We start from the raw sequence: 21,383 nt of genomic DNA on the forward strand, positions 1-21,383 counted from the left end.
AAATTTCCTAACAGTGAGGACAATTAACCAGTGGAACAGCTTGCCAACTAGGCCCAAAATGGGGTGTGGGCGGAGCACAGGGAATCGCATGCCCGGGGGCAGGAGGAGCACGGGGGTGCATTTGCATGCGCAGAGGGGCAAGGGGCATAGGGGGTTGCATGCACATTGCATTACAGGTGCATGATAGCACTTTCAGCACGCAACGACAAAAAAATTAGCCATCATTGCTATAGGGTTTCCTGCCTAAGGGGGGGGGGGGACTTAAAGACTCCAGATCCTTCCAACTGTTATTTTATTCTATTTATGCTATCATCATGCTGTACCCTGAGCAGGTTGACACAAGGGTTTAATTAGCCTAGACCAGAACTGTCAAACTCGCGGGCCAAGGGCTGGATCATCACACGTCAGCCATGCACACTCTGGTTTAGCAAATGGGGGGGGGGGAGTCCTGATACGTCATGTGACACTGTCGTGATGATGTGATCCCTGGCTTAGACAAAAGACCTAGCCTAGATATAAAGACTTAATCAACTCCAGTTTCCAGTTCTTATTAAAGATTTCAGCCCAGGAATCAGAAATGATCAGCTGCAATTTAAAACCAAACCCTGATTTAATAGGAACAGTGAGCTTGCTTACATTTGCATACATTCTGAAGTCTAGATTTGATTTTGAAGGACATCACTTTCATCAGCCAAGGGGTTGAGATCAATGGCAGAGTCAAAATGCCCTTTGTTGTCTGAAACACATATTTGCTAGCTCAGCTTCACTTTGCCTTCATCCTGGGAGAAGCAATATATTAAAAACTTTTCTGGAATTAGAGCATAGTATGTCCAGAGGTAAGGGGAGATGTTGCTAGTCAATATATAAATTTTTATGGGTGGAATGCTGCTAGCACCAATTTGGTAGCTTACTTTCAAGGGGTAGCCATTAGCATTGATGGCTCCCAGGTTTGGTTGTTCACACTGCATGTCACAGCCAATCACAACACTTTTCCTAAGTTAATTTTCAGTTTTCTGGCTCAAACTGCTGGCAAATTCCCTAAAGGCTCTGAAAAAATAATCCCACCAAGTGGCATAAATTAATTTGACTAATTAACATGATGTTAATTATTTGTAAATTGTGTGTTTGGATACACATTAGTTGAGAGGCATATGTTATATTCAGTGTTTACTGAAACAAGCAACTACTAATCATATCTCCTGAGCTTTCTTTCCAACACAGTAAGAAAACGAAGTCTTATCCAAAACTTCATCAAGAGATGAAGGAGCTGCAGAATGTAATAAAATTGGGTTGGGTAGTCTCTGCTGATCAGAAATTGCTAACTATGAATAGCATAAGCTCTTTGCCTCAAAATGCTGGACAGAGGTCATGAAAAATTCAAGGGGAAAGCCTATCAGAGGATCTGGGAGAAAAACAGGAGTTTTGGGAAGATTTTTTTTTTTTTTGACTGTCCACTGTCACTATAACTGGCAGGGTCTTTCCAAAAGCTGCATAGATATGAAGAACATATGTTTGGCTCAGCAATTTCATCTCCATCTACCTGTTACTGCTCAACCCCAAAGCCTGGGGTTTTCTAATCACCAAGTGATTAGATATGTGAGACATGTCAGTCACTGACCATCAGTGAACATCTTAGCTGTAATCCTTGATGTACTTTTCTAGGAATTAACCCTATTTAATTTAAGCTTCTCAGAAAGCTCTTAGAAACATGCCTTTAGCTTCCCTCAAACGTGTCACTTAAATCATAATCACAATTCCTCACCTGATCTCTTTGAGTTCCTTTTCTAAGGGCCACCAAGGACATGCAGAATCGTTTTGATAAATTGTATTAGCAAAACTTTCTTCAACATTTTTCTGATGAGTTGCTTAAAGACAGAATGTAACTCTTGGAGGTTGAATCCTACATAGCTCCAATTCCTTGGGACTGGAAGACAAATGCTGATTTGAGTCGAAACATTCTTTAATGGATGCCTTTCATTTAGAGATGTTTGCAGATTTTGATGCTTTCATACAAATGAAAAAACTGTATTACACTATTTGGGCATAACTTCTACCTGTTTTGGATGTGTGTCTATTTCATTACAATTTTCATTGCTCTGTAAATTGAACATAAATGGGTAAAGCAGAATTTGTCCAATTTGATTTTGCTATTTTCCATTTTTCCAACCAAAACTATATTTCTTCTAATTTCTTGAATTTTAAATAAAAGGTTATGCAAATATTAGTACACATTTTATGCATATTTTACTATGTATTATGGCTAACAGTAATAACATTTAGACTTATATACTGATTTACAGCACTCTCAAAGTGGTTTACAGAGTCAGCATATTGCCTCCAACAAATCTGGGTCCTCATTTTACTGGGAAGGATGGAAGGCTGAGTCAATCTTGAGCCTGGTGAGATTCGAGTTGCCAAATTGCAGTCAGCTGGCAGTCAGTAGAAGTAGCATTCTAATCACTGCACCACCATGGCTTTTTACATTTCATTTGAGACATTTTTCTTTCTTACAATGTGAATAGGCACATTGTTTCACCAATCTAGGAAAACAGCATTGCAAAATCCAGGAAAAATCTATAGGAAGAGAAACATAAGCTTGTTCAAGCTCAGATATAGCTTCAGGAAACATTAATTAGCAGGGGTGGGTTCTGGCAGGCACTATTGCTGGTTCGCTCATGTGTGCACCGTGCGCACACTTGATGCGTGCTATGCATGCATGCACAGTGCAATAAAAATTGTTATGTGCAAAAGCAAAAAACAGGATGGCGGCAACTATGCTGCTGCCAAGAGAACTGCTTCAGGGGTATGGCAGGCCTGGGTCGCTGCCAGTTCCAGCGACCCAGGCCGCCAAACCACTACCGAACCAGTAGTGAAGGCCTGAACTTAGGCCTCCCCTCACGAAAGCTAGGCTGTCACCGCTGCTACCCACCCACTTTCAGCTGCGTGGCGCCGCCACCACTGCTGCCACCCACCTGCTTTCGGCCACGCGGCATACACCAGCTCACAGCTTTCACGAGCTGGCGTAAGCTAACCTCCCGCCGCCCCCCGTCACGCTTAGTTGCTTACCAGAGGGAAGCAGCAATCTGCTGGAAGGTGAAGCGAAGGGAGGACCGATCAGCAAGCTGTCAGCTAGGGAATGAGAAAGAGAGGAATGTTGGCCATTGGCACCATGCTTTTAAACAGGTCTCCTCCAGTCTGCTCATTGATTGGCTGGCCTCCAACCAATCAGTGAGCGGCGGGCTGGGCTAGCCTAGTTTAGTGCAGACGGGCAGGGGAGTGAGTGAGCTGCGACAGGCGAGCGAGTGATAGGGCCGGGGCAGGCATTCCGGAAGTTACTTCCGGGTCCACTGGTCGAACCTCCTCTCACCAGATCGGTAAAATCCACCAACCGGTTCGCCCGATCCGGTGTGAACTGGCAGAAACCCACCACTGGAAGGATTACTAGCAATTCTTCCAGAAGCCTAGTCCTCAAAGACAGAAATGCTATGAATTAGGAACTACACAAGCTTATTGTCAGATCTTCATCTTCAGTTGCTTTTCTTCACTATGTTGGCATCTTGTCATAAACTGAAAAGGGAGAGGGAAGGAATTGGGGGAAGACTGGGCTCAAGAAAAAAAGACAGCTAAAAGGGGAAACGAAACAAGCTGACAGGAACCAGAGATGTCAAGCCAGAATAAATCAGGCACCAAGGATACCTGGCCTGGGGATAGAATGTGAAACTACTTTGAGAATCACCCAGCTTCAAAGCAGTTCCCAAAATATCAATCTGGAATGCTATTGGACATTGTTGGTCAAGGGGGGAGGATCAGGGAAAAGGGAAAATTGTAACCTTTTGCATGCAAATACAGTTAGTCCTCAACTTCCAATAGTTCATTTAGTGACAGTTCAAAGTTACAATGGACTGAAAAAAGTGACTTACGGCCATTTTTCATAGTTATGACATTGCAGCATCCCTTTGGTCACAAATTCAAATTTCAGATGCTTGGCAACTGGTTCATACTTATGACCGTTGCTATGTCCCAAGGTCATGTGATCACTTTTTGTGACCTGACAAGCAAAGTCAATGGGGAAGCCAATTCACTTAACAACTGCAAGAAAAGTTGTAAATGGGGCAAAATGTACTTAACAAATGTCTCACTTAACAAAAATTTTGGGCTCAATTGTGGACATAAATCAAGGGCAAATGGACTCAGATCTAGTCTTGCTTTCACTACAACCACTGATCTTCAGTAAAAGAACTGATCACTTCAACCAACTGCAATTAAGAGTATTTCTTTCCTAGGGATCTAACTGGGTAATGTCTGACACTCATTTTATAGATCACTACCATGTTACCCCAAAAATAAGGCAGAATCTTATTTTCTTTTGAGCCCCGAAATAAGAGCTTGGCCTATTTTCAGGGAGGTCTTATTAATTTTGAGGTGCAAGAGGCGGAGAGTGTGGTCACCTAATGGCTGCTGCTGTGTTGCAATATTTTTGGGAAGGGCTTATTTTTGGGGAGGCCCTATTTTAGTGCATTTGCCCAAAAGCCCGATTGGGCATATTATCTGAGGAGGTCTTATTTTCAGGGAAACAGAGTATCACTTGCATTAGGTCAGGTTTTGACCTAGACCCATGACATGTATTCTCTTACCTTCTTTTTTGTGCTTATTTTAACTTCTAGTCTGTCTTTTACAATTATGTTTTTGGTAGGCTGGGCTATACTTTCTTTTTGCATGAAGACTGATGCAAAAAAATGAGTTAAGCAACTCTCTCTCTCTGTTGCCTGTTACTTCTTTGCCATCTTCTCTCTTTAGTGGACCGACTGTTTCCTTGATTTTTTTTTCTTGTTATTTTTATGTTGGAAGAAACTTTTTTATTATTATCTTTGACTTTTGTCACAAGTTTTTGTTCATTCTGAGCCTTTGCTTTCCGGACTTTGTCTTTGCAGATTCTGGCTGTTAATATTCTGCCTTAGTTATTTATGTGTCCTTCTTTCCATTTTTTGTGCTTGCCCTTTTTGTCTTTCAATTTGTCAGAGAGATCTTTGTGCATCCATGCTGGATTCTTCTTGGATTTTTTGTTTTTCTTTCTCAGTGGTATTGTGCTGGTTTGGGCTTTTATGATCATATTTTTCAAAATTTCCCAAGCTTCTTGAGTTGTTTTCCCCTTAAGGATTTTCATCCAAGGAACCTTTCCCAAGTTCACTCTGAGTTTGTTAAAATCAGCTCTTTTAAAATCTAGGATTCTGTATTATTATGTGCTATTTCTTATGTTTGTGTTATGTTGAATTCTAGTATGACATGGTCACTCTCACAGGTTTCAGGTTTCGTTTTATTTATATGCCCAAGGTTTATATTTATTTAAGGTTTATTTATATCACCCAAGGTTCCTGCAGTTTCAACTACCACTTCTTCTCTGTTTGTTAGAATTAAGTCCAGTATAGCTGTCACTGTAGTTCCCTCTTCTACCTTTTGGATGACAAAGTTGTCAGCTAGGTTGGTAGGAGCCTATTTGATTTCTTATTTGGTGCAGAATTAGTCTTCCAATTGATGTCAGAGTAATTGAAGTTCCCCATTATTATTGTAGTGTGTTTCCTACATGTTAATTGGTTAGCAAAAAGGACATCTATTTTTTCTGCTTGATTGGGTAGCCTATAGTATATACCTATGACCACGTCATTCTTTTTTTCTTTTATATTGACTCATGCATTCTAGGAGGTTTTTGTCTTTGGTTTCATGCATTTTTGTAGCAATATAGTCCTTTACATACAGTGCAACTCCTGGTTTATGGGGTCTGGTGTCAGATCCCTAAAAGTGGTACTGCCATTCAATTGGAAAGAGGGGAGCCTCGGAGTTAAATCATTAGCTACATCTGAAACAACTGAGTTTTACAACTTTACAACTGGTTTCCTGTCATCAGGAGACTGAAGGTCCCAATATCTCTGGAGGGATGTTTATGGTAGCCATGTGGGATATATAACTTTGATGTCTAACTAGAGATAGCCATGGGAACTATTATATCTTCAGGAATGAGACAGAGGCTCGTGTCCGGTAACTCTGTAACCAATTTATTTTAACACAACTTGTAACAGTAACAGGTAACAACCAGGCAGGGTGCTGGTTTAACAATGTAGCAACAGAAGGATGATCTGTGCAGAGAGAGAGGCAGAGAAGCAGCTCCAGCTGGACTGGAGTGTTCGTCTGCTCTGGTGCTGAACAACTGACAGTTTGAACGAGTCTGCCTTTTATAGTTCCTCAGACTCGCCTGGCAACTGACAGGCGCGTCTGATTGGCTAAGACGCGCCTGGCTGCTGCCGAGCTGTCATTCGTAACAGCGAGGACTAACTTTTACTATACAACACTTCTTCCCCCCCAGCTGTGCGCATGCGTGATGTTTGCGCACGCGTAGTCTTGTAAGTATACAGGAGAACGGCGGACACGCCCCGAACGCCACAATTGCATTGCAGGCGGATCATCGCATTGATGTCCCTGTCTGAGCTCCTCCCCTCGGGGAGTGAAGCTCCAGGTGACGTCTGATGGCAGAGGAACCCTGAATGGATGACTCCCACTGAATGGTAAGCTGGGCGAAGGGGGCGCGGCCGAGGATGTTGACGGCTTATGACTAGGCCGGTAGGCGGCCTCTGGAAGGGGAAGGCTAGGTCTATGTTGGCCTAAACGTAATGGGTTGGGGTTTTCAACTCCGGATTGAGAAGCACTGCTGGGCTGTGATACTGAGCTAGGCTGGCCTGGATTGGAGAAGGCTGGAGAGTTGTGGTTATTTAACTGCGGTTGCGGGTTCAGGTCTGGCTGAGAAACGGTTAAGCCAGGACCTTGCGTGTCGGCTTGAGAATCATTTTCTGATGACCGTCGTTGTCTCAATTGATCCAGGTGTCTTCTCCAGGTTGATCCATCTGAAACTCAAATCCTGTAGGAAACGGGCCCTGTTATTTCGGTTATAATTGCGGGCACCCATCTCGTCTCTCCTCCATAGTTTCTAGCCCAAACCAGGTCCCCAGGCTTAAAAGTGCGGGAGGGGGTTGGAGGCCCCAGGTTGCCAGACTGAATTCCTGAATAGACGGGATGCAATCTATCCAGGGTGGTCCGCAGGCGCCTGCCCATCAACATCTCCGCGGGGCTTTTCTGTGTCAGGGGGCAAGGTGTGGAGTGCTGTGCCAATAAGTAAGCATCCACCCTTGCCTGCCAGTCTCCACGGTTTAGACGGCCCAAAGCCTCCTTGGCAGATCTAACCGCCCTTTCCGCTCGGCCATTGCTGGCCGGGTGGCAAGGGGCAACCAGCGTGTGGCGGACCCCTTGCTCGGCCAGGTATGTTTGGAACGTTGTAGACGTGAATTGCGGGCCATTGTCGGACACTACTGTGTCCGGCAACCCGTGGGTTGCGAACAATCGTCGCAAGGCTCACACAGTACTGTCAGATGTGGTGGAGTGCATGAGCAATACTTCCACCCATCGAGAGTACGCGTCCACAACTATAAGGAAAGTCTGGCCGTGAAAGGGGCCAGCGAAATCTATATGTATTCTAGACCAGGGACCCCGAGGCATCTCCCATTCCCGGGAGGGAGAGGAAGGAGGAGATGGTCGGGACTGCTGGCAGGTTTTGCATTTGGCGACCCAGGCTTCAATCTCTGCATCTAACCCTGGCCACCAAACGAAACTGCGAGCAAGGGCCTTCATTCTGCTTACTCCGGGGTGACTTTCATGGAGACGTTGCAGAATCTGTTGTCGGAGGACCGTTGGGATGACCACACGGTCGCCCCACAGTAGGCAGCCTGAATGTATAGAAAGCTCCCACTGTCTGTTCTTGAAGTGCTTGAACTGAGGTGGTAACTCACCCGCAGGCCAGCCTCTCAGGACCCAGTTCAATAGCTGTGACAGTGTGGGGTCAGACCGAGAGTAGGCTGCCACATCGGTAGAAGTCAATGGCAATTCTAACTGAGCAATTGCCAGAACAGAACGGCAAGGAACCGCTTGATCTTCCGTGTCCGGAAGAGGGCAGCGACTAAGGGCATCTGCATGCCCTATTTGCTTGCCCGGACGGTAGCACAGGGCATAAGAATACGCCGCTAAGAACTCCGTCCAGCTGGTCATCCTTGGGGACAGGATAGGAGGGGTCGGTCTATCACCAGCCAGTAGCCCAAGGAGTGGCTTATGGTCTGTGAATAGGGTGAAGTGCCGCCCGTATAGGTAGTCGTGAAACTTTTTGATTCCAGACACTGCAGCCAGAGCCTCCTTGTCAATCTGGCTGTAGTTCCTCTCAGCCGAGGACAGTGTTCTGGAATAAAAAGCTATGGGGGCTTCTGAGCCGTTGGGCAGGACGTGACTCAGAACAGCCCCCAAACCGACGGGGGAGGCATCACATGCTAGAGTCAGGGGCATCTTGTCACTATATTGCACTAAGACTGCCTCTGACGTCAGCAGGGATTTGACAGCCGCGAACGCATGCGCTTCGCGGCTGCCCCATTGCCAAGGCGCGGATCGGTCGAGCAACCGATGTAGCGGCTCGGCTAGTGATGCCTTGTGAGGGATGAAAGGCGCATAGAAATTTAGAAGCCCCAGGAACGATTGGAGCTGCGCCTTTGTAGTAGGAGTGGGAGCGTTCCTGATAGCTGCCAATTTAGAAGGGGTAGGATGAATTCCCTGGGCATCAATTGTGAAGCCCAGGAAATCCACTTGGGGCACAGCAAAGAAACATTTGCTGCGTTTAAATTTAAGACCCGCGCCCCTGAAACGGTCGAGGACTTTCCTCAGTACTTTGATGAGGTCTGAGCGGCTGTCAGCAGCGATCAGGACGTCATCAAAGTAAGGTACCACTCCAGGGAGCCCATGGAGCAGACGTTCCATGAGGCTCTGGAAAATCCCCGGGGCAACGGAAACGCCGAATTGAAGGCGGCGACAACAGAAAGCCCCCCGGTGGGTGACGATGGTTTGGGCAGCCGCTGCATCATCATCCACAGGGAGTTGCTGGTAGGCCTGCGCCATATCCAGTTTAGCGAAAATACGGCCCTGCCCCAAGGAATGGAGCAGGTGCTGTACAACAGGGACTGGATAGGGGTTTGCCTGAAGGCCAAGGTTGATGGTCGACTTATAGTCGGCGCAGATCCTAATGGAGCCGTCGGCCTTCACCGCAATCACAATGGGGGTCTCCCAAGGTGAGTGGTCGACGGGCTCCAGTATGCCCTGCGCCACGAGCTTATCGAGCTCAGCTTCAACCTTTGGCCTTAATGCAAAGGGCACCCTGCGGGCCTTCAGTCTGATTGGTGCAACCTGGGGGTCCAAGCTAAGGGATCTGGGGCTGCCTTTGTAATGGCCTAGCTGGCCATCAAAGATATCAGCATAGTCTGACAAGACTGCTGCTATGTCTGGGGGCGTGTCCGCAGTAGAATGAATCCCCTGAAGGGAGATACCCAAGGGAGAAAACCATTCTAACCCCAGAATTGCTGGTAAAGGTTTCTGAACAATTAAAGCAGGTAAAACAGCGCAAAACTTGCCATAAGAAACCCTCAAGGCATATGAACCTAGGATAGAGATATGGGAGCCTTGATAGTCTGTTAAAATTGCGTTAAGGGGTGACAAGTGACAACGTTTCACGTGGGGGCACAACATAGAAAAAGTGTCCCAAGAAAGAAGGGATTTTGATGAGCCGGAGTCCACTTCCATCTGACACGGCTTCCCTTCAATCAGTATTTTAATATTGATTTTGTCCGTACCCTGTGAGGATGAGTTGATGGAGGTGTCATGCAGGGACGAAGAAGCTTGATTGATGTTAAAGCATTCGTCTTGACGCTGAGCAGGTTTCCGCTGCTGCGAGCTCTTCGGCGGGGGTGGAGGAGGACCATATGGAGGAGGTGGCTCGATTGCTGCAGAAGGAGTAGGAAGTGAAGCCTTGCAGACATGGGCTAAATGTCCTTTCTTTCCGCAGCGGCGGCAAACCGCTGCCTTGAAGGGGCAATTAGCCCGGGCGTGCGCTCCGCCACAGCCAATGCAAGCAGAGGAGTTTGAAGGGAAACGGCTGATGGCTTGACTCTGTCGAGGCTGCTGACGGCGGGGTTGTGCTCCAAGTCTATCTACCTGAAGTTGTTGTAGATAGTCAGGCAGGGGGGCTAGCTCATCAATTAGATTTGTAATGTACGTTGGCTGCTGGAGCGGAGGAAGAGTTGGAACGGTTGAGGCTTGAGTGGCAGGTAACCCTCCAGCAACCGTCATCTGCGCGAGGTAGCGTTCTATTTCGTTGGAGGATGAATCTGCCAACTCCGCAGCGCGAGCCTCGTCTATGGCATAAGCTAATGTGACCTTAGGCTTGCCCAAAAGTCTACGCCTGAGAAAAATATCCTTTAGGCCACAGACGAATTGCTCTGCTAGATTTGCCTCAAGATCTGGGAACTCACACTGCGCTGCAGCAACTCTCAAGGCTTGCAAAAATTGATTTACCGTTTCTGCAGGCTTTTGGACTCGCCTGCGGTAAGCGAAGCGTCTGGCTATTTGAGATGGAGTAGGTGCGTAGTATGCCTGCAATCCGTCTGTTAGTTCTTGCCAGGTGAGGTCGTACACCGCTCTAGGGGCGGCAAAGGACCTTGCGGTGGCAAACATTTCTGGGCCACAAGCTGTAAGGAAGAACCCACATTTCCTCACTTGAGACTGACCTTGACAGTTGTTAGCGATTAAAAAGCATTCAAACCGTTCAAGAAATGCCTCCCAGGTTTCACCTCCAACCCCAAAAGGGGCAAACATTGGCATTCCGGCCATAGCAGTTGGTTGGAGAAGTGGCAGTTGGTTCCTTTTTCTTCTGGTTACAGGTCCCCAGTCCTCGTCGCCAGTATTATATCTTCAGGAATGAGACAGAGGCTCGTGTCCGGTAACTCTGTAACCAATTTATTTTAACACAACTTGTAACAGTAACAGGTAACAACCAGGCAGGGTGCTGGTTTAACAATGTAGCAACAGAAGGATGATCTGTGCAGAGAGAGAGGCAGAGAAGCAGCTCCAGCTGGACTGGAGTGTTCGTCTGCTCTGGTGCTGAACAACTGACAGTTTGAACGAGTCTGCCTTTTATAGTTCCTCAGACTCGCCCGGCAACTGACAGGCGCGTCTGATTGGCTAAGACGCGCCTGGCTGCTGCCGAGCTGTCATTCGTAACAGCGAGGACTAACTTTTACTATACAACAGGAATGTGTGCTTTATTGACTCCCAGGGCAGAAGAGTTAAGGACGCATCTTCACACTTGTGTATTGGTCAGAATTAGCATTCGGACAAAGGGGAGGGGTCATTATCAGCTTAATCCCATTTGCATGGCCTAAAGGTTTTCAGATGCTGGTTTGCTTCTAATAGTTTCCATCCTGACTGATTAAAGGTTCCTTTTGAAATAATTCATTTTAAGAGTCTTTACTTTCTCAAGTTAGGAGAGGAGCCATTTTTTTGAACAGTTTGTATCCTTCTATCAGTATGGTCCAGTTATGTGTTTTATTTCACCAAGTTTCTGTTATTCCAACTATATCATATCTAACTTCATGTATTAATAGTTCAAGTTCACCCTGTTTATTCCCCAGACTTTGTTCATTTGTATATAGGCACTTGAGATCTTTATGTCTGACTCTGGGTATGCTTCCTATGTCTCCTATTTGATGTATGAATTTGTCTTCCTTCCCATCCCTCCTTACTTCATTATTTGACTTGCTTTCTAAGGTGTTTTGCTTGGAATTAGGTCCTGGAGATCCTAAAGATTGGTCACCCTCCACCCTCAATTTTAGTTTAAAGCCCTCCTGATAAATTGAGCCAGTCATTTTCTGAAAACATTCTTCCAGTCATTATGAGGTGCAGCCCATCCCTTGCCAAAAGGTCATCCTGGAGATATCACAGACCATGGTCCAGGAATCCAAAGTTTTTTTGGTGACACCAACTCTTTAGCCAGTGGTTCATTTCTAGAATTCTTTGTTCTTTTACCAGATGTTGTCCTTTCGTTGGCAGTATAGATGAAAAAACTATATGTGCACCTAAGTCCTCCATTTTCTTGCCTAGCTTCTTGTAATCACTCAATATTGTTTTCAAGTCATTCATCCCTCTACCTGTAGTAGTACAAAAGGATAGTAATCTTGTGATTTTATTATTTTGGTTAGGTTCTCAGCCACATCTTTGATTTTTGTTCCAGGAAGACAACATACCTCTCTGGATTGACTGTCTGGTCTACAGACGGCTGATTCTGTTCCCTTAAAAAATGACTATCCTATCACCAATGCTCTCCTTTTTTTCCTAGGAAGGTTTGGGGTATTTTTCTATCTATCACAGAAGCATTTGATGGTGCTACTTTTTTAAGGACATTTAATGATTTTTTCTTTTCTATGAGTCTGAATGGTTTCTTCTAGGGAGAGATAATTTTGATGCTGAAGTCTCTTTGACTTTCTCCCAGCTCAAGCAGATTCTTCTTGTCCTCTTCCACAGAACCCACAGCATTTTTACCTGTCACTCTGGCTCTTTACCTCAGTAGGTCTACCACTGCTGGTCGTCGGTTGCCTAGGTAACAGCTTCCTCTCCCACAGTCCTGACACATCTGTTTAGGGATTCTATTGCCAGCTCCAGCTTCCTACCAGCCATATCCAATGTGGTGTTTTGCAGAAGGTATTTGGGGTGCAGACATTACCAGCAGTGGATTACAATGCCAGTAGTATCTTGAAGGGCTAGGCAGAGAGAACTGCAATACTTTTCCTAGTGCAAGAGAAATTGACTTCCTTATCTCTGCTTACTCCATGAGATCATCAGTTATTAAAATATATATAATGGTAAACAATGCAAATATATTTGGCAAACCATAGGAGTGAAACTTTTTGGTATTATATGGCAACTACAGCATGATTATTTTGAAATGTAATTTGTATTGATTAATCCAGGAGGTTAAGAAATCAATTTAATAGGACATATTTTACATTTTCTATATTTACGTTTTTATATATTTCTATATCACGAAGCAAAGCATATGATGTTTTGCATTTTTTGAAAAAATAACTGTGTGCTGCCCTTCCATTTCTTTCCTCTGGCTAATTTTTAAATAGAGAAATAAAATGCAGAACATGCTGATGTGAAGTTGCAATGGCAAAACAAGAAATTTCATTGGTTTACAGTGATAAAGAAACATCTCCAAATAGTAGAGGAATGTGGGTTGAAATAACCAGTCAGCAATATTTTACCTATTTTACTAATAAAAATTCTTAATCCCATAAAAATTGACAGTGACAGAGAAACATGATGTCAGGAGGTTTTCTCCGTAAGCAAGCTTTCTTCTTAAAGCCATTCTTGCCTTCTTCAGTTCTCAGGCCATCCTGAGTGAGTTTAATTAGAGAACAAGCTTATTCTATAGAGTAATGTTTTTCACCTTAGCAAAAGATGTGTGGACTCCAACCACTTGAACTGGCCAGCCATGCCAGGAAGAATTCTGCACACCTTAAAATTGCTAGTGTTGAGTAACATTGTATAGAGGATACTTCAATCTGTAAAGACTGCATGAATCATATTCCAGTAATACGAATTAACAGTAATTCCACAAATTATATCCCAAGATTCTGAGAAGAAATTGTGAAGAAGTATTTTATTAAATTCCAGCACTGCATTAATAAATTTAGAAATACTCTTGCATCTATAATAGGATATTACTGATTAATTATATCGGGAATCTCTTTACTTTGCTCAAATACATCCTCTCCTTTAAATAATGAGCAAGTTCTTTCTCTGCCTGCTGTGGGTTCATTTTAATTTTTCTGCAAGGATCTCTCCTGTGGTCTCCTTTGATTTAAGAGGGTTTAACAAACTGAGTATTGTATACTAAAATTTCCTACCATGTTTTTTTAAAAAACAAATAATGGAAATAATGCTTAGCAAACTTCTAAATCTTGTGGTTATCATTTTTACATACTGGAAGCTGGAAGGATTTTTTAAAAAAATTATTTGGAACTATGCAGATAAGTTCCCCACTCTAAATAGAAAAGATGCTGGTCTTCTACAAATTACAAATGTGTGTATGTGTGCTAGTAATTAAAAATAAAATGCAGTGATGTGTAACAGAGTAGAGGAAAAGTGGATACTTGGCACTGGACTAATTTAAGTTTTATTCAAGTATATTCGCAGCATCTACAAGAGATGTTGCCAGGGGCAGAATGATGAAAGCATTGTGATGCAAGCCCCACCTCCTTTGGGCATACATTTTGACATCATATAGGATAGCTATTACACACCAGTGGTGCAAAATATGAACCAATTTTCTATTCTCCAAATGTAATCTTCAATGAACAATAATAGCAGTGAGGAAGAGATTTAAACATTGTTTGAGGTTGCCTTCTTCCCATCTAAAAAGAACTAAGATTGGTGGATAATTTGAAGTTTAGTCCGAAAACTAGTTGAAGGAGACCAACTGAAGTATAATTCATTCCAACAGAACTTGACGAATGTGATTATGAATGAGACATAATGATCCCAGTTGAGACAACCAGGCTCCAACTTTTTTCCTTGGGAGAAAGCAGACACCCAAAGGTGTCCTATTCCTCTCTTTTGAGGAAGGAGGAAGAGTGGTGAATTTGCAACCTTATGCACACTTGTGAATAATTCTAAATCTGATAAGGTAGTAAGATTTATTCATAAAGTGTCTCTAAAACCATGGAAATCACAATTTTAAAACTCTGTTAACCTCAGTAAACAGAGCAGGAGTTTATAATCTTATTTATACATTGGTAACTTTATAATATTGTATGTATCATTTAACTGGATCATTGTATATCTGAAGCACCTTTATCTACCCAGAATAGTGGGCAATAAGTCTCCTTGCAGAAGGGGAAAGAAAGCTGAAAAATGAAGGCTGGGCTCAGTTGCTTTGAAATAGGCAGAGAAGGGCCGGAATGCTTCCCTTCTGAAATAGAACAGAGAATAAATGAAAATGGCATTGATGGCTGGCTGTAATCCTTTGCAAGAATATTCCACCTTGCAAGTCTTACTTAAGGACATGCAACAGGAGAATCCAGATGGGCAGGTATGATTGTCACAAAACTGGACAAAACTGTATTCATTTGCAGTGCATAGGACAGGATGCAGGGCTTCAATTGCATAGACCCAGCAGTTGTAATTTTCTTGAAATCCACCTCTGCAGACCCATGGTGCAGAAATAAAAGTTACAATAAAATTATCATTCTCTTTTATTCATGTTAAATGAATAAAAATGTCCAGTTGTTATTCTATTATTGTTTTTGGGAACTAGGATTGGTTTGTTATAAAGCCAATGGGGTCTAGTCAATTAACAGCTGTCAAAAGTTTAGCGTGTTCTCTCTAGCAGCTCATGTGCTTTTTATTTTCCCCACAGCCATTGGAAGGACCCTCATCCCTCGTTATTTTAGTACTGTCTTTGAAGGAGGAGTGACAGACCTGTATTACATCCTCAAGCATTCAAAAGAATCCTATCATAGCTCCTCCATCACAGTGGATTGTGATCAATGCACCATGATCAGCCAGCATGGAAAACCTATGTTCACAAAGGTAATAAGAAAGGGTGATATGAAACATACAAATAATGGGTGTTCAAGATACTTTTCAGTGTATCACAAATGTTTTCTCCTGACGGTTGATGAATATCTTGGTTTCTTAAATATCAGTATTCTTTTTTAAGGGACATAACTAGATTCTTAGTCATAAGCAAGAAACTGGGAAAAAGAACTACTATTAATTTTAACATATTTAGTTTAAGAGTGTGAAAACGAGACTGCCAGATCTAGACACAAGCCCAGAGGATATTTCAATTTGTTTAGCAAAGGGACAGTCATACAACTGTTCCATTAAACATGAGCTTGACATATGAGTCATGCAAAGACTCAATTATATAGAGACCAAGTTTGCACCACTCAAACACAAACATGCACATCTCATATATCGTATTAAATTGGAGGTGATCTGTCCCTATCCTCTATCCAGAAGACATTCTGGAACTATGTTAGATTATGATAGCCAAAAACAGAGTCTGGCAGCACCAGAAGAGCTACTTAATTTGAAGAAAGTAAAGCTAGGGAAGAATTCATGCTGAATGTTTGAACATGCACTTGAATGGAATGGAAAAACTCTGTGTGCCTAGGTATTGAGGGAGCTGGACAGATTCCAACAATCCCAGATGCCATGACAAATGATCAGACATCATCATCCTCAATAGCAACATCATCGCTGTATTTGAGTGCCCTCAAGTCATTATAGTCCCCAGTTCCTTAAAAACTGAACAAAATGACCTAAAGCATAAAAAACCCAACTTTAATTTAACACTCATGCTAAACGAAGAAAAGTTAATAATTAATTTTTTACTCTACAGCCCTCATAACACTAGAGCTCAAAATAATTTTAAAATCAAATCAAAAGTAGCATTAATAATAAAAATTATTAATTTTTAATTTTTTTATAAAAAATATATAAAATGACTGGTGAAGGATCACTTCCCAACTATATTTAATACTTTCTGGAAGTCAATTACCAAAGCACCTATTCTACCTTCTAGAGGTAGGTGTTCCCCAAAAAATAGTTGATAAGCAATGCTTTATTGTCACAGTTCCTCTATCTTACAAAAATGAGATTGGTAGACACTGCAAATATCTTGGTGTCAAGCCTTCTGGATAAAGAAGTTAAAGCTATCACTAGAATTCCAATTGGAAGCCAGCTGATAAAAGTTGTGATCCAGTAATATCTCTGCTTACCATCCTTTCCTCTATAATTTTGCCTTTAAAGATAAATGGTCGGCCATTATTTCAAAGTTTTGGGAGCTCTTCCTTACGCAACAGTTTTTATTTTCCCAATAAGTTTTATCTTTTTGAGAAAATGATTGCCACTGTCTATAATAACAACATCCAGTAAAAGCTACAATGATGCCAGGCACAACATGGCTTCACACACAAATGATGTGAATTGTATAGTTTGCACAGTGGCATAATTATGTGCATGATATCTCTTACCTCCCCTACCCCTATACCTTGGCAAATCTACTTCCAATTATCTATTAAAGCTAAATACAAGTGATACTTTCTCAGCTATTTATCACAGCTATGTACTTTTCTTGTGGTTTCATAAATTGGGCAGGATTTTTATAACTAAAAGATTATCTTTATTGATATCTTCTTGGTTTACTACTCAGGTTTATTTAAATGCAATATCTTTGGCCAAAGGAGTGTGCAACCATTTCATGTTTGATCACCAGCATCTCAGAGGCAGTAGTTCAAAGTCGTAGTGGTGAGAAATGTAATATTTCATCAGATTTCATCAGCACTGTTAAGGGCAATACCACTGTCCATTCATCAGGAGTTTCTTTACATGCTGGTAATCCCCCGCTATGTCACCAAATAAATAATAATTAGTTAACCCATCTGATTCATTAATAATTGGTAGCATCCTACAAAAGACCACTTCCCTAGCAATAGATCACTTTACTTCTGGTCTGAATTGTTTTTATTATGTCTCGTGTTCTTAATCCCAACTTAACTCAAAATTAGAGACCAAATTGGCTTAAAAGAGTGTTAATTTGAATTTTTAAACCTTAAGAGAGAGAAGGTAGGCATTACCACTGCATTGCTTGACTTCAAGTATCTTAGAAATATTTACTATTGTATTTAGCTCGCTTGATCCATAACTGGATAGATGATTTTTTTTATTTTGTAAATACGGTTTCAGTGAAGTGTAAATAGCTTGGATAGAACTTCACAGTAATTGTTCAATTCTTTAGAACAATCTCCACTTCTGCTGGAGCCATTTAATTTTTAAAGCTTTCTTGATTTCTGAGATGTTAATGTCATAATTTTCTAAATTATGGTGTTGCCTGAGTATATTTGTCTCATTATCTGTTGCTGTTTTAAAATGTGTGCTTCTAATATTGCCTTCAGTATTCTCAGGGGATCTAAAATTACTTAATCCATAAAAAGATAACCATCTATTTGTTTTGCAATGCCTAATGTATTTTTCTTCAGGAAGTACTGCCCAACTAAATTAGAGTTCTGGGATATAAAATACGTGTTCCACTCCAAAGTGTTTAGAAAATTGGTTGATTTAAAAAATTCTGCCTGGGAAGGAACCTATAGTAAAGTAACATTATACAAAATTTAGGAAAGGAAATTCAACAGTTGTTTCAGTTTGCATTAGAGTGGATTCTGATTTTTTTTTTTGTGCACACCAAAAAGGCTCAACACATCTGATCCCTAGGAAGAGAAATCCAAAGAAACATTTGAGTGGGTTTTTTTCTCCTCAAGATCAATCTTGAAATAAATATCTGAACTGCTGCAGATAACAGTAGAACTGGAGATTATCGGGTTTTGGAGTTGGAAAAAAGTTTGCGCTTTTGAAAATATGCTAAAGTTTTAAAAGATATGCTAAAGGTTTGTTTTGTGACATTTCCATTATGAAAATTGGAATGTTGAAGGATATGGCAGGCTGATCATTGGCAGACTATTCAATAAAATGAACAAGGATACTCAATTTAAAATATATGTCTTTTATATTGGATTCTTTGCAGTTGTTAGCATTGTCTCCAACATTACTATATGAACAACATTTTAGAGACCTCCTTTATTAGATAATAGATAAATTGAGCCTTATTCTTTTACTGTATTTCACATATGGGAATATCACTTTTTATGCTTTGTCTCAGTGCAGAGAAATGGATTTGGTTAAAAATAGATTGTCAGTATATTCTTATAGCTTAATATAAATATCTTTATAGACATCAGCACTCATAGAAATGTTAATAATATGCTCCAGATACAGCTAAAATATACTTTCCCTTCTTATGCAATCAGAAGCATTTTCCTCAATCTTGGGTACAACCCTGAGGTTCAATTTATGTTTTCCAATTTTATCTGAACTGAAAAAAAAAGAAGAAAACCCACACATACTTTATTTTGTACATTTATACAAACTATATCTCAGGTTTTTGGTCTCGGTAAAGTGAAGGTCAAAAAATATTTCATAACTTTGTAAGATAATATTCCATTCCATTTAAAAAAGAACTAAAATAAAGAGTTATCCTTCCATCTAGTGCAAGTTGTAAAATTCTTGCAATTAGCAAGAAAAGAAAAGGGTTAACTAGGGACTGGTGAGTTGTAGAAATGTTCTTTTTCCACTCCCTCTCCCCTCTCCTCCCCTGGCCTACTCTAGTACCTCCACATGATCTGCTGAGTTAATGATCCCTTTCTTGTTGATTCTCTAGAGAGCCTCTGTACTAGGGGCATTGATTAGAAACAGTCTGGTAGGATTATACCTTTTCTGTTGTTATGCCAACAAATCAGCTGATTTGGGTTGCCACAGAAACAGAATGTCAGAGCTCACAGTGCAGGAATGTGAATTCAGCACAATTGGAAATGTTTTCTTAATTGGAGACCTTTTTCATTTTGGATTTTATGGGGAAGGTAGCTGGCAGGCGTAGCTAGGGAGGAGAGCTTCAAATAAGATTTTGCCTTAATTGATTAGTAAGTAAGTTTAGGATTGGTTTTGTTTTTCTACAAATTGGAAAGGGGAATGTCTTTTTAAAGACTGTGCTGTAATCTGGGGGTTGCTGTTGCTCAGCTTTTCCTAAAGAAGGATGTTCAAGAACCAAGATGCAAATTCTGGTGTTAATGGAGGTGGATTTCAGTGGATATGATCCACCATTGGTTTTACTAGGAAGAGGTGAATGTTTACATCAAACTCTCAATATTTGTACAAGGACTAGTCACTAGAACCACTACAAACAGATCTGAGCTAGAAAACCACCACCAGCCACTAGAGAACAGTAGAAACATGCAGAAGACTCTCTGCTGTTTTCCAATGGTCCCTTTAACCAAATTTCATAGCCTTTAATCTGGACATTTCAGATTTACCCACATCACAGGATATCCACATGAAAGGGTTAAAAAAATCAAAATGTTGGCCATAACCATGCGATCAAAACCTTGCCTTCTGTTGGAAGAAATGTCCATCTGGGTTTAGATTTAGATTTACTTTATTGTCATCGTACATATATATACAGTATACCCATACAACGAAATTCACATAACACCCAGAGACCAGGCCCAACACACATGAAAATCCCCAAACACCCCCCACCCTCCAAAAATTCCCCACCCCTAAACCACCCAAGCATCCATACAACAGACCAATTAATGCTGTCCAACAGCTCACTGATGGTGACCTTTAGTTCATTGTTGAGTGCAATAATAGCTCTAGGATAAAAACTATTCAGAAGACGTGTGGTCCGGGTTTTGATTGTTCTATATCTTCTGCCAGAAGGCAACAGTCCAGAAAGATTGCAAGCAGGGTGGGAAGAGTCTCTGAGAATGTTGTGCAACTTCCTCAAACAGTGAGATGTGAAAATATCATCCAGGGCTGGTAGCTGGAGCCGCATGATATTCTGGGCAATTTTAATGATTCTCTGTAGAGCTTTTTTGTCTGCTGCAGAGCTGCTCCCATACCATACAAGAATGCCGTATGTCAGGACACTCTCAATGGTGCTGCGATAGTGGGACAGAAGTAGATGCTGGGATAGATTTATCTTCTTGAGCATTCTCAGGAAGTACAGCCTCTTCTGTGCCTTCCTTGCCCGCATGTTAGCATTCATAGTCCATGAAAGGTCCTCTGAGATATAAATGCTCAGAAATTTAAAACTACCAACCCTTTCCACCTCCTCGCCATTTATGTACAATGGTAAATGTACATCTCTGTTCCTCCTGAAGTCAATTATAAGTTCTTTAGGGGTTTTTTTTTGGTATTAAGTGTAAGATTATTTTCCTTACACCACATTGTCAGCCCTTGTATTTCCTTTCTATAAGCAGACCCATTGTTCTGATTAATGAGCCCCACCACTGTCGTTCATTCGCAAATTTAATAATTGTGTTGGTGTTATACAATGGGGTGCAGCCACGTGTGTACAGAGAATAAAGAAAGGGGCTTAGCACACAATCGGGGTGGGGTGGGGTGGGCTCTTGTGCTTAGTATCAGAGTAGAAGAATGGTGAGATCCTATCTTTACTGACTGTGGCCTATCTGTCAGAAAATCCTTTATCCACAAACAAATCCTCTGATTTATATCCAAATTGGATATTTTAAGAAACAACCTGTTGAGTAGAATAGTATTGAAGACAGAGCTATAATTCACAAATAACAACCTTACATATGTTCCCTGTTGTTCCAAATGATTCAATACAGTATAGACAACAATAGACGTAGTATCATCAGTTGATCTATTACTCCTATCTGCAAATTGGTACGGGTCCAAAGTAGATGGAAGACTAGCCTTAATATGGTTCAACACCAGTTTCTCAAAACATTTCATGACAACAGATATTAAAGCTACTGGTTTATAATCATTAAGAGATACCACTACTATCTGCTTAGGGACTGGCACTATAATGGATGTCTTCA

General features: G+C 41.7%; 1 protein-coding gene across 1 annotated transcript in view; it reads left to right on the forward strand.

Annotated features, from left to right (window-relative positions):
- Nucleotides 1-21,383, forward strand: part of LDB2 (LIM domain binding 2) — a 124,374-nt gene that overhangs the window by 57,936 nt on the left and 45,055 nt on the right. The window contains exon 3 of the mRNA XM_032223545.1: nt 15,332-15,504. Within this exon, the coding sequence (XP_032079436.1) occupies nt 15,332-15,504 (173 nt within the window). The remainder of the gene's footprint in view (nt 1-15,331; nt 15,505-21,383) is intronic.

The sequence above is a fragment of the Thamnophis elegans genome, chromosome 9 (genome assembly GCF_009769535.1).
Source record: "Thamnophis elegans isolate rThaEle1 chromosome 9, rThaEle1.pri, whole genome shotgun sequence".
Classification (NCBI taxonomy): Eukaryota; Metazoa; Chordata; class Lepidosauria; order Squamata; family Colubridae; genus Thamnophis; species Thamnophis elegans.